The following is a 14,032-nucleotide window of genomic DNA, read 5'->3' as shown; positions in this document are numbered from 1 at the left end:
TCAACTTTTCCACTCTGGTTCAAAAGCTCTTTCAGTTTGAACTGTTAGCATCTGCTCATCTGCAAGTGGAAAGCTGAAGATTTTAGATTCTAGTTTTTATTTAATATTTTTTCATTGGAGTTTTCTTATCCTCTATTGCATGTAATTACACCAAAAAGATGTTAAAAATACTGGGTTGATAATCTAGTTTACAATAAGCCCTCTGATATGGTTTCAGTGTCAGTTTCAGTGAAGGTTTCCATTTAATTACTGGTGTCCCCAGCCACTCTGTTGGTGATTAGATCCCACCCTCTGCTGAATCACAGCAAAACTGGTCACTGTTTGAGGTGACACACTCCAATTTGCGTAATAAAAAAATCACAGAAACTGTTGTGCAATGTTCTTGAAAGGATTTCCATGTTTTTAAGTAACTTACCCAATAAGCAACACATCTGACACCAAAATGAGACATGTCTCTTGTTAATAACCAACATAACCCAGATTGAGAAAAGTGATGGTTTCATCATAAAAGTAATGATGGTTTTATTGTGCAAGTTAATTAATCAGAACTTTTGAACTTTAGCTATTTTCATTACATTTATTTATAGGCTTATATCACTGTCACATAAATAAATTGTTATTTTCTAAATAGGTTATGCTACTCAGGAATGCCATCATCACAAGTTGGGGGACAATTTTTATGAAAAGGAAATTTACACAATTGAAATTTTTTGTCCACATGTCTACAGGCTTTTCAACACATCACAAATGTATATGAATGGACAGAGGTAAGTGAGTAAGAAAAACCACGTTGACATTCTGAGCATTCTGTCAAAAATGCATGGACTTCTTTTTGTGGTTTTACACTAAAAAATAACAGTAACACCAAATAAAAGGAAATGTGACTTATTTTGTCACAGGGTGAAAAACATTTTTCTCCTAGTATAGAGACAGGCCTTTTCTATCACACACCATCTTCACTTCCTAGTTAAATGGAAGGGAGGAGCCTCAGCATTTACATACATGGCGTGTTATTTTCCGTCATAATTTGCTTACATTTTAACGGTAGAGAGAGAAAGAGAACTGTGACTTGCAACAGTCTACATCCAGGAACATATGAATGATTTTAGCACCTATGTTTTCATGGTAAGTCAAGTCAAACTTTACAAAAACAGCATACTCCTGTAAGAGCAATAATTAATTAAGACACATGCACATACACATTCCTAATGAAAAGAAAATGGGGGAAATTAAGATAAATGTAGACTTAATAATAAATATAAAATAATAAAACAGCTGTAGCTTTTGCAGCCTTAGTGGGTCAGACACTGACTATGTCAATGTCCACATTAAAACATAGAAAATGCTTAATCTCCAGTAGGCTATATCTTTGTACATTCTTTATCTTGCCCATTTCTTAGATGAAGTTTACTGATTGGTCTTCTTAGGATCACCTTCTGCATTATGTAACAGAATCTTAAATTTTCTAGGTAAGCAAAGACCTGAGGAGAAAGTTTCTTTGGCCTCACTCTGAGGCTAGTGTGTGAGAGCATGTACGTATGCCTGTTCAAGATGATTCCAGGCTTTAATTCATTTGAATATGAGAACGTAGGCCAGCATTCCACCAATGAAAACTTTCCCCTTTGCGTAAAAGAACCCACTCTCCCCAGTCCTGAAGAAAAACAACTGTGAAAGAAAAGAGGGGAAAGAGAGTGTTTTGTGTGTGTGTGTGTGTGTGTGTGTGTGTGTGTGTGTGTGTGTAAAAGACAGCAAGGTGTTAGAGAAAAATGGGCCATGAAAATGAGAAGATTGAAAAGAGAGAGGGAAGAGTTGTAAAGCTTGAACTAGCCTGGACTAGTAACTGTCTGTGCCAGTGGAGTAAACTGCAATTACGACTTAATTAAAACTCTAATTTAGGCCGAGGCAGGAGTGAGTTAGTGAGATGGTGAATGGCCAGCTAAATGTGCACAAATGCGAATGTCTGCTATGGTTGCATATGTGTGTTTATGGTTCCATCCAAACTACCTCCAGTTTCAGGAGCATGTTGAACTAGCTAACATGTCAATGACGAAAAGTAATAGGTGCACATGTAATGTATGTATTGGATGGATACCAGGATAAAGAAAAAAAGAGAAGGGGAGACAGAAAAAGAGGAGCAGAGAGGAAGAGTGGTCTAAAGGCTGGTAGACAAAGTGGCTGCAGTCCACATAATGTAATCTGGGCTTCCTAGAAGCACTGCACACTTGTCAAGGCTAAGGTCAAATGCCTGACATTATCAAGACACAACAAAGACACAGCTATCAGTTGCCATACTGTATCACTCTATCTGCTGTGCCTACACAGTGTATGGGCACGCATGTGCGTCTCTCAAGGGTGTGTGTGTACATGCACATGCCTACACGTCTGTGTGTTGAAGTACTCAAAGGGGATTATTTTGATCCTCCACTCGGTGTGATAGGGAAATTACGTAATATTGTCTATGTAAGAGTGACATATGTAACCTTCAACAGCTGCTGCGCGTGCACACACACACACACACAGGCACATATAGCCCATTTTTAGAAACCTCTGCAAAGTTATAATCCAAATGGCAATAAATATCTGAGATATGACAGGCACGATGCCTCTTCACACTTAAGGTGACATTTATGTTATGTTTTTAAGCAGGTAATGTATCACCGCAGAAGACAGATACATTCATGTTTATGATAATTGGATCTGTGGGTGATGATTTGTGATATGAAGACACAACCACAAGAAACGCAATCGACACTACATAAGAGATATCACCGTAGGGAGTACGTGCATCTACATCTCTTCCGCTCAGCCTCCCTCCTTTCCTCTTGCTGTTTCTCTCCCTCTCTCCTGTTCTTAAGAGACCTTTCCTCCCGTTGTAAAAGCCTCTCTCTCTCTGTCCCTCTCTTCGTTTCTGTTTTTTACTCTCTCTTCATAACTCTCCTGTTCTGCCACTCTAATGCTGCTCTGAAGTGGTGGAAAGAGGGAGAGACAGAGATACAGATAGTGGGAGGGGGAAGCATGGACATAGAAAAGAGGGAGGGAGAGTGTGTGGGGGAGGATAGCACTGCAATCTCTGGCAGAGATAGCTGTGACGCACTATTACACACACATACAGGCACCTACACACACACACACACACACACACAAACATTCACGCGGAGTGCTGTGGCATTCAGAGAGCCAGGGTGTGTGTGGAGGGGATGAGGAGATAATATAGCCCAGGAGCAGTGTCTGGGACACAAAGAGAGAATCTGCCCCTACCTTCTAGTCAAACCTGGATGTAGAGAACAGGAAGGAAGCACGACTGAAGTCGTTTTGATTTGGTGTGTGAGCTGACAGATAGCAAGACACAGACATAACATTAAAAGACTTTGAGGTTTAAGAAATGGCTTGCAAACGGATTCCCTGAGTCAGATAGACACACACACGCAGACACACACATTCATTCCTCACACAGCGTTTCCTGTCCCCTGCCTGTAACTGCGGGTGGAGACGGGTAGAAACAGGAAGGAAGTCCAATCTGAACTTCCTCCCGCAGACAGACACACCCCAACAACACAGCATGGCACATTATCTTTCTGCCTCACACCCACACACACACACACACTCCCCCATTTCTTACCGATGGTGCGACGTAGCTCCTCACACTGGCTGATGTGCGGGAGTTTCAGCATCTCCTTCCATTTCTTACTGCGACCATTCCTCTTCCCTCCTCCACCTGAGAGACACAAAGTGAGATCAGAACATCAATCAAGTCACTATTTCAACATGGCACAGTTTTTAACCATATCCATCCAGTGGCAATTTCAACACAAGAACAAGAAGACCAGCCAAGTGTGTGTGTGTGTGTGTGTGTGTGTGTGTGTGTGTGTGTGTGTGTGTGTGTACGTGTGCATGTGTGCTCAAGCATGTTGACCTTGCAGTAACCACAGGCAGGGACAGCTGGTTCATCTCACCACTCGCCTCCATGCATCATGACAGAGCATGTGGTGAAGAATGTTGACAGCTTCAAAGATCATCGGGCACACGCGCGGGCATGCGCACGCACGCGCACACACGCACATCAAGTGGGCTCTTTCCCTGGAGCCAAACATTAGCCAAACATAACTTTAACATAACATTCACGGGTTATCTCATACACACTCGCACACGGAGCAGTATTGGGCAGTGTTCTCGGCAGATCAGATGACCTCAGTGAGAGGGGATGAACGACCTCTAGGCACAGCCGCGCTTCTCAGAGGATCGGGGGGAGTCACTGCACATATTTTTCTGAAATGCACATTCCAACAGCAGTGTGAATGTGAGTGTATGTGAGTTTAGAGAAATGGTCTCATCAGGGGTGAACTGAGGTATTTACTCCCTGAGGCAGATCTGAGCACTGTAGCTGACGAAGTCAGTAGAGTATCCTGATGAGATGCTGCTGTGATTTGCACAGTGCCACTTCTACACAAACAGAGACTCAAAGAGAAAAGAGGAAATCTGATCTGCAGTAAAAACTGGTAAAAACACACCACACATCTTAAATGCAAAGATTTGCTTATTTTGCTCTTTATTATATGGAATGTACTTCTTTTGGCATTTAGACTCTTTATAAGACAACATGAGCTTTATAAAACATCACTTTAAGTTCTGGTAATGTGAGATGAAAATTTTACATTTGACATTACTTAATCAATATTAAAAATATATATCTTTTGTAGGGGTGCCCTGATAGGCAAATGGTTACAGTGCATACCACATCTTCACAATGTCCCAAGTTAAATGCTGCTAGGAGACCTTTGTTGCACATTAGACTCCTCTCATTTCATTTTTGCCTCTACATTGGTTATCTACTATCCAAAAAGCTGAACATGATAAAATCCCAGAAAGTGCTTGTTTTCCAACACCTTTGTGTTGTCAACAAAACCCTTTTCATGATTGAACAGACCAAGACAGATTTGCACAAGTTACATATCGTCTAAACCCAAAACAGCTATTTAAAAAACTGTCTAAAAATTGCATCATTAAAATCAGACAGTTCGGTCAAAGAAAGGGCAGATAGGAATAATCATGTGATTATCTTCTTTCTGTTCCTGAGAAAATGCATTGCATCGTATCAAATGATATATTACCTGCCTTTAGCAATAATGCATCATCCATATTCGTGCTAATAATAATGATTTAACTGAGTAATGAAAGAAAAGTACAAATCTAAAAAGGCCTTCAATGCCAACTTTTAGCTCTTGACCATTTTTGGTAATCAGTGCTATGAACACATGGAGGTTCAATACCAAGACCTAAAGAAATCTGTAAATGCCAGAGCTATTTATTTTCATCACTTATTAATTTCCCATTGCAACATTTCTTCACAGGTTTTTATAATTTTAAACAAATTTTGACAGGACGACACTAGGACACACACACCCTTCACTTCACAACAAACTAGCTCAAATTTGAGTGAACCACATAGACTGTGACAGTTTGAGGACGACAGAGGGGGGAAATCCTCTGCCCCTTAAGTTCACAAGACACCAGCTGGCCCGGCAGTGACATGTGACAGCGTCAACACAAACACATACAGGGGGTCAGCGTGGTCAAACACCTGCAAAACAAGACCCTACAAACACACACAGACACATTGTATGTTCAGTGTGCATGCTCTCATTCACTTTTTGTAAATCAACCATACTTTTTAATCTTGTCCTGTGAACAATAACAACCAAAAACAGACTAAACGAGCAGAAACAAATCATTTGGACGTGCAATAGAAGCACACACATTCAAAGAAGGACACATTTTAAACTGTCGCACCTTGACTGGCTAGACAGAAGCAATATGAGCTGCTACATGTTAGTGAAGCTCATCTGATCCCACTGGTCTCATGCTATCAAATGTTGACAGGCATGTTGACAAACCTGTTGTGGAGCTGCAGGGCATGTAGATACACACCGAGATACATAGGCACATGCACAATGTACTCTCTTCATTGCAGGAAAAGAGAAAAAAAAACAAAGAAAGAAAAGGTAGAGCAGCAAAGATGTTGGAGTTACATGTTGCACTGAGTATCGTACACACTGTGTGATAATAGCCAGTTGCACCTGGCTGATTATTTTGTTGTAGAAGTCTTTTCACAAACATGAGCCAAAAACACATAATGACTGATGAATACAGTCAAACCAGCTTAACAAAAAGTAACAAATGGTCATAGATTAACTTCCTCCTCATCAAGAGCTGACATTATGAGAAGGACATTTAAGTGTTTACAAATGTAGCAACAGTAATGGTTGGCAGTGTTGATGCTTTGTACTGTACAAATGGCATGAGGCTGAAATGTCACCTAAACTTAAGGTCAAACGGGAAAAAAAACAGAGAAGGAAAAACAAAGGAAAGAATAGGGGAACGTAATGAAGACATGGACGAGAAAAGAAAGACAGAGATTTTAATAGCAAGCAATGGAAGAGCACATCTGTGTGTATGTGAGTGCGTGCACGGGTGCACATGCCTGTCAGAGCTGGCTGGGCCACCCCACCCTGTTTAATGTCACTCTGACGTCAAAGCCATGTGTGCAGGCTCTTAATGCAGACAGGATGGAGCAAGTATTTATTTAACTTTGGTTCTCCCCTCCGAGAGAACGGGGCCCTCCATAAACACCGACTTCAGAGCAGTTTCGCTCATTCATGGCAGAGCTGCAGCCAGCACTGAGATCATCGAGCAGGATCTCTGGACAAGTCTGCGCATGCGCAGCAGTGACGAGATTGAAAAGTTGGAGCATGTTGAGAGGGACTGATGTCAAGACATGAAACATGCTGCTCGACTACAAGGATGCACATTCCTTTCCTTGAAAGATTAATAGGTAGCAGGGTCATCCTGGTCGCACAGCAGTCAGATGTGTAACATGTTACCAACAACATCTCTGTTTTGAGTTACACTGTCCATCGTTGCCTCACGTCATCCCCCTCTCTATTTTCACATGTTTCCTGTCACTCACTACTGTCAACTACCCAACAAAAGCAAAATCCCACAAAAAAAAAAAAAAAAAAAACATAAAATAACCGCTAGACAGCTTTGGCACAGATGAACAAATGACCCAACATGACACTCAGCTCGTTTAAAACAACTTTATGTAACCAAAGTCTTCCCTGTTGATAAAATCCAAGGGTCTATCATTTTGTAAAGGCAACACAAAGTGTCAAGTGGCATCAATTCAAATCTGATGGAGATTTCACTTTTGTAACAAAGCATCTGACTGTCCCAAGACAATCACTTTCCATCCCTTTTATCTGATTTACTGTGCTAGTGCTGTATGTGGATGTTTGCAATCACTACATAATCAATATTGGTATTTACAGCTGTTTACTTACAAAGAGCTTCAGCCATCATTGTATTTACAAAACAAGAGGTGAGAACACACCTTCTAGTTAATGCTACTTCTTCATCCTCTCAGTTGGACTGAGAGCAGACTGGATGCTACAGTCATTCACTATTGCAAAGTGGTATTATGAGATGGGCCAGGGCTTGCTGGTTAACATGTTAACTTCAGTAGATGAAAAGAAAGGAAAACAATTGATAACATTGGCGTTGCTCTCCACTGCTGGAGATCTTGGTAAAGGAATGAAGATCCAGTAAAGGAATGCAGTTTGATGTTGAACTTGCAACATTTCTTCTAGACAGATAAATAAATAGCTGTTAATTCTAATGTTGGCTATGCAGAGATAGCAAAAACTTACATATAGCACCTTTAAAGTAGGCATGGATGAACAACTAGCAGTGTCACTTACTTTATGTCTGAGGTATGATTTTAGGTGTGTTTCCTCCATTTTCAAGTCTGACAGATTACTCATATTCATGAAATGGGAGAGTGGGAAACAGAAAGAAAATAGAGAGAAAGAAAAACAGAGAGGGAGTAGACAGAGTATTTTAATGCAGCTTTTGTTTGCATGTTTCTGTCTGGAGTGAGCTTTGAGTGCACTAATGAATGTACAATCATGGATCTCTTCTGCCTCTGTCTCTGCTCCGTTTCCTCCCCTGTTGCTGCTCACATGCTCTTAATGGGCATGCAGGCCAAATACAGTCCAACACCATCCCAAATATGCTCCTCTCTTTCCTCTCTCTTTCATCTCAAGTGGGAGAAGGAGCCAGACAGGAGGTCACACACAGTAGACTACAGCAGTATCATCTCAGGGTGTGCCCCCCCACACCACCCATCCTATCCCATCACACCATATCAGAGTTCATGTAGCTTCGACTAGTCAGACTTCAGATGTATGTTTTTTTAATGCAGGTTCAAATAGAGTTCACAATATTCTAAAGTTAAAGTGGAAAAGTAAGGAAAACCCATATGTTGACTAATATTAGCTCATCATAGATATATCGTATCAGCGTATATATCAGCAGTACATAACAGTGCAAAAATGTCAGATACCTAGAAAACCTGTTAATATATATGTTGATTGTTTGTCCATCAGAGAACACTGACAAGTAAATATATTGTTACTTGACTGCAAAAGGGCCTGCTGAGTAGATAGATATTTAATAAAATCACATTATAGACTATATTTTATACCTACAAACACAAGCTGAAAGGGTAGTTTACAAGAAAAAAGGTGTATTTCCAGGTAATACCTTATAAAACGTGTAAAATGTTTCTTTTCTTACATTCTTCTTCAGATCACTATTTCATATCACTTTACGTCACAACACATTCTTGTTTAAGCAATTGTTTTGCATAAAGTCAGTGGTACCAATGAGACATTTTAAAAAGCCACTATGAATTCTAGGAATTTGTGATGCACTTTTTACAGCTTGCTGCAGACCAAACAATTATCAAGAAAATAATTGGTAGATTATTTGTATATAATTATAATAGCAATAATTAGTTCCAGCCCTTAATTACCATTTAGTTATTCATCTATAAAATCCACTCTATATTTGTTGAGAAAACAAGGTATTGTTATATGGCAAATATATGTACAAAATATGCAATTACTAGACTAAAAAAAGCTGTGATAATGAAAGAAATAGCTGTGACAAAATAAAGAACAGGGAGAAACAGCATCACTGGCAAGTTCTTCTGCTGTGATTCCCAGCTTTTTCAGATGTTACTGAGAACACAGAGGAGTGCTGCGCTGCTGTCTTCACAACCCGTCTTTATTTTGCATCACCATAAGGGAGAAGCTGCTGAACACATGTCACATGCTGACACTCAGAATAACAGCCACAAGGCCAGAAAATCCAGCTCGTCTGTGACAGTGACAGACTGACCTCGGCAGCAAGCAGCCCGTATTTACATCTTTGCACAATATGCTTTGGGAAGTTTGACTACGCACTTAAACAGAGTCACTTGGAATGAGTAGAAGGCTTAATTTCTAGAAGCTTGACTTAAAAAGGGACAGGCGGTTCAAATATCAGGGTGCACTTTAAAAATTCCTCTGACCACAAAAAAAAAGTCAAAGAAAAAAAGAGTAAAGAGGAAAGGTAAAAGGCTAAACATGCTGTTGTGTAACTCCACTACATATTGGCACTTTTTTCTAACTTTCAAAACACTGATAACACTGTTTACCAAGATATTTTTGGCCAAAGTAATCGTACTGTGAATATGTGGTACCAGCCCATGCCTCATCTGATTTGACCCCCACCCTACAGCAGCTGCCTAGGTGGAAGGTTTGGATTGGACGGCTGCAGTACTCTCCCAAAAAACATGACTTAAATGGTAGGAAATGAGAGAGGGTCACACATAGTTTAGGCCCATTGTAATATGAGCATGCACACGCACATAAGCACAATGGAGCCCGGCCATGATAAATGAATGGCCTGTTGCTTTCCCAGTCGCTCTCCGATACAGTGTGTGATTGGCTGGAGTAGCCCCTGATAAGGAAAACATTAGCTGCGAGTATCTGTGTTGCCTATTCAAAGCAAAGGCTCAGTGTTTGCATAAGGTAATCCGTCTGTATACTCGCACTGAAAGACACACATCAGCTGAGCGAGAGAGGAAAAGAGAAACATGTGAATATCAGGCAGCACTGCTCCCCTCTACTCCTCACCTCTCTCACATGCCCCCTTCCCTTTTTCATCCTTCCTCTGACTTCAGCCCCTTGTTCCCCTCCCCCATATAAACAGTTTTCTCCTCTTGTTATGCCTTCGTTAATTCTTTATGGCCAGGCATTCTCTCTCTCTCTCTCTCTCTCTCTCTCTCTCTCTCTCTCTCTCTCTCTCCATATGGCCCACGAAAGAAAAGGCGTGGATCACGTGCAAAAATGTGAAACAACATTACAACATCAGAGTAAATTCCAGGACACAACAACAAACGAGCATGGCAGTGGTGTGGGGGGGCAGTGGGACTCACACGAGGTAGGACATGCAGTTTTTCACATGAGCAGAGAAGACACACAGACAGACACACACACGCGCACACACACACTACACATAAACATGCGCCCTTGCTCATTCCAGCAGCATGCTGTGGTGTTTTGCAAGACCTTTCCTTCCTCTGCCCCATCTCTCTGTGCTCGAGATATTCCATTAAATCTCGCCGAGACGTGCTTGAAAACTGACCCTTGTTTTCACAGTGTCTTGAGGGAGGAGGGGGAGGGAAGGACAGCGAGGGAACACGGTGAGACTAAACTTGAGCAAGACACGCCAAGAGTTCGAGTGTGTAAGAGCACAAACTGAAAGGTTAATCATCTATATGTTATCTACAGCTGTCTCGGAGATGAAGGGCCTACTGGTTAATTTCACGGCCATGCAGAAAGAACAGGAACACAAAAAACACAGCCTCTCCAGTGCTGAGCCCTTGAGTGTGGAACACATAGCACATAGTACACCTTGAAGATTATCTTTGATAAGCCAACACCTTCAAGCCATATTTGAAGGCAGAACTGACATAAAATTTATCCAAGGGCAGATGCCAAAATTGTGACTCTAGGAATGTTTTTAAAAGGTAAACTGATACAACATGAGGGACCTTTCCCATTCAACACATTTGCTACTAGACTTTAACTCTACCCAACCTCTAAAAAACTCTTTTTAGAAAAACAAAATCTTTATTTGAACCATTAGAACTTGTAAATATACTCAACCATACACATTGTTAAAATCAGGCTGACAGCTGGCTTCTCATAGGAAGAACACCAATTTAACATTTAATAAGGCAGCTGGAACAACGTCCCTATGATGTTCACAAAGTGCCTCAAAAAGTGCCTCTTTATGGTTCGTCAGCTTGCCAAGACATTGTGCTAATGAACATCCCAGTAGCCACCCAGCTAAGTGTAGCTGCTAGTGCAATGCTGCATGAGCCGCGTACGCAACAAACTGAGTGTCATTCTCCACACAGCCCATTTGTGGGTGTTATAACTGTAAAATAAGTCCCACATCAAGGGACAGTCACAAAGCAATGTGTTTTATGAGCCTCAGCTGGAGGAAACACCCCAGAGTGATGACAACAAGTGTTAGCCCAGCTACGGCCACAAAACTAATAAAGTTACGCTGGCTAACGTCACAGGAAAACCCTCACAAGTGGTCTGAGAGGACCTGCTAGCCTACAGTTAGGAGCATGTTTGTGAGGGGGGCAGAGCGCACAGAGAGGTTAGCAACACCAACCTCAGAGACTTTCATGTGTATTGTTACTCGGCAAAATAACAATCAAAGCCTCCAACTTGTAAAGTGGACATGAGTTATATAAGCAGGATTACATTTTCAGAGTTTGTCAGAGGAATGCGAGCACTGGACTGTCTGCATTCCTTCCTTTTTATGAAGACAGTAGGAATGATGACAGAAACACAGCAGAAAAAGAAAAGTGGCTCCAGGGAAGAGAGATAAGAATAGTGAAATACCCTTTATACCCAGTCACTCTTTACATTTGAATATGAAAATGAAGTATGTGTGGAAATGTACTGCATTATCTAGATATTTCCCTCATGTTTCTATGAAATACGAACACTCAGCTGCAATATTTAATCCTGTGCCTCTCTGCCTTTTGAACAACTTCAACATGCCACTCTTCCAAAACTTGAAACTTAGGAACTGAGACCAAAGTTGGTGAGAGCCATACGACGACAGTTAACCAGTTCATTACACAGAATAGTTGGCCATTTTTATGAAGTCAACTGCAAAAAGTAAACACTGGCTCTCAAAGGGCAATCTGGCAAATGAAGTCAACCCCTAACTGAAATAAAGGCAGAGGCAACAAACCAGCTGACCTGTGTACAATATAATTCAATTCACCAGGTGCTACAGAGCCTAAATGCCTACTCAGAAAGGCAAACTGCAACAGTTTCACTAAGTAATCCCTGTAATGTACAGACTGATAAATTCTAATAATGTCAGCCCATACAAGGGCTGATTTTTTCTTTAAGAAATTTACAACCTCAGCACAGTTTTAATTGTTTACAGCATCAGCGAGGAGATTAGGACTAGCATCCGTTGACTTCTCGAGGTCTGCGAGGGGAAAATATGTCTCATTTAAATTTTCCACTGGCTATTCAGCACAGCTTGCTTCTAACTGAGATACAACTATATTAACGGTTGTTTCCCCTTTTCCGTAAACCATCTTTTCATGTGGAATTGATCATTTGGAAAATTTGGTTATTAAAGAGCTTTGACAAATGAATGTAATGGAGGCAGGATATTTTACAGCTGAAGAGTAAACATAATCTTTCTTAACAGACTTCACACCACCATCTGCTCTGCTATGATAGGGTGCTCTGCCAACTCAGGTGCTGCAAAGTATTGTAAACAGTGGAGTCTGGGGGACAAACTATGATAACACTGTTTCCAAATGATTTCAAGTGCTTTTGACTGCATTATGCCCTGCAACTTTTCTCTGAACACCAGCCAACATATGCAGCAGTACCTGTCCTAAATATATTGGTTAGATTGTATCATTTACAGGTAAATATTGAATGTGGGTACTTAGGTGTGAAAAGGGTTTAGACTCACAATAAAATTACTGATGAGATACTTGTGATGTTCTACTGAATGAGATGATGCAGAGGCATCCTGCTATGTTGAAAATAACTCTGGTATGCTTGGCTGAACTTTTTACATCCACATAAACTGTGGGTTGCATCTCAGCCAAAATATATCGTCTTGGTATTCTCCCAGTCACCATTTCAAAAATGTTCTAATATATTCTCGGGGGAGCTTTAGCAATAACTTCCTTTGTAGGAGACTTTCACCTCATGCAACTGTCTCCTTATGCTGTCTCTGCAGCTCTAAGGCAAAGGAAAAATCTAAATACTGTAAATGTGGTGCTTTTACTTCTTACATTTTGTACCAAATGTATGTGTTAAATTTACAGACGCAGGGGTGGGGAGCGCTGGGAGCAGTGTCATCTCTAACCACTTCCCTTGATGTGTCATTTCAACTGTGGCAGACTAGGCACACCCTGTCATAACACTTCTCATTCTGACCACCCAGTTTCACATCAACAGGTATGTAAAAGTGACTAACAAAGCAAAGTTGTGAACATTACAGTGATCAGACTCAAAGGTTTTCTAGAAACCAATGGACGTGCAGGATATCATTAGTCAAGTGTTAATTCTGCGATGCTAGAAAACTGCACATCCATCATGAAAACCTATGATTCTGTGCATATAATGGATTCTTAGTGAGTGTCATTTCTCCTCTCTGCAGCCAGGTCAGAGAGTTACAGAACAACTTATTTAAAGTCTTGCTCAAGGACACATCAGCAGGGCAAACTCTTGCTGACGCAGTGGCTTGGATCCAGTTCCTGCAGCTGGAAAACTGCATCCATATGCACCGGACTGCTGCGTAGGGAGGTTTTGATGCCATGCAGCATGAAGGTGACCTCAGAGAAACTCTCACCTAAAAGGCCACTGACCTCTGATGCAGAGAGTTCTGAGTGATTAAAGGTGGGTTTTGCTCTGCAAATTGTGACCCTACCATTGTTGGTTCCTGTCACTGTGAAATACTTTAACACTTTGACAGCTACTACCACCCACCACTTGAAAGGTGAAGTAAAATCAAATTAGTCTCCTATTCATCTTAAAAGGAAAGAACTGGGAGCCACTAGCTGTTTTAATCTGTGTGATAATTAAGA

The 14,032-nt window shown here is 41.0% G+C and overlaps 1 protein-coding gene across 2 annotated transcripts in view; it reads right to left on the bottom strand.

The window, feature by feature from the left end:
- The window catches only part of grk4 (G protein-coupled receptor kinase 4), a 43,203-nt gene that overhangs the window by 26,997 nt on the left and 2,174 nt on the right, over positions 1-14,032 (bottom strand). For both annotated transcript variants that reach the window (XM_018664739.2, XM_018664738.2), the window contains exon 2: positions 3,620-3,715. In XM_018664739.2, coding sequence (XP_018520255.1) covers positions 3,620-3,715 — 96 coding nt within the window. The remainder of the gene's footprint in view (positions 1-3,619; positions 3,716-14,032) is intronic.

This window comes from Lates calcarifer, linkage group LG5, assembly GCF_001640805.2.
Source record: "Lates calcarifer isolate ASB-BC8 linkage group LG5, TLL_Latcal_v3, whole genome shotgun sequence".
Taxonomy (NCBI): Eukaryota; Metazoa; Chordata; class Actinopteri; family Centropomidae; genus Lates; species Lates calcarifer.
This window is presented reverse-complemented; position numbering and strand designations above follow the sequence as displayed.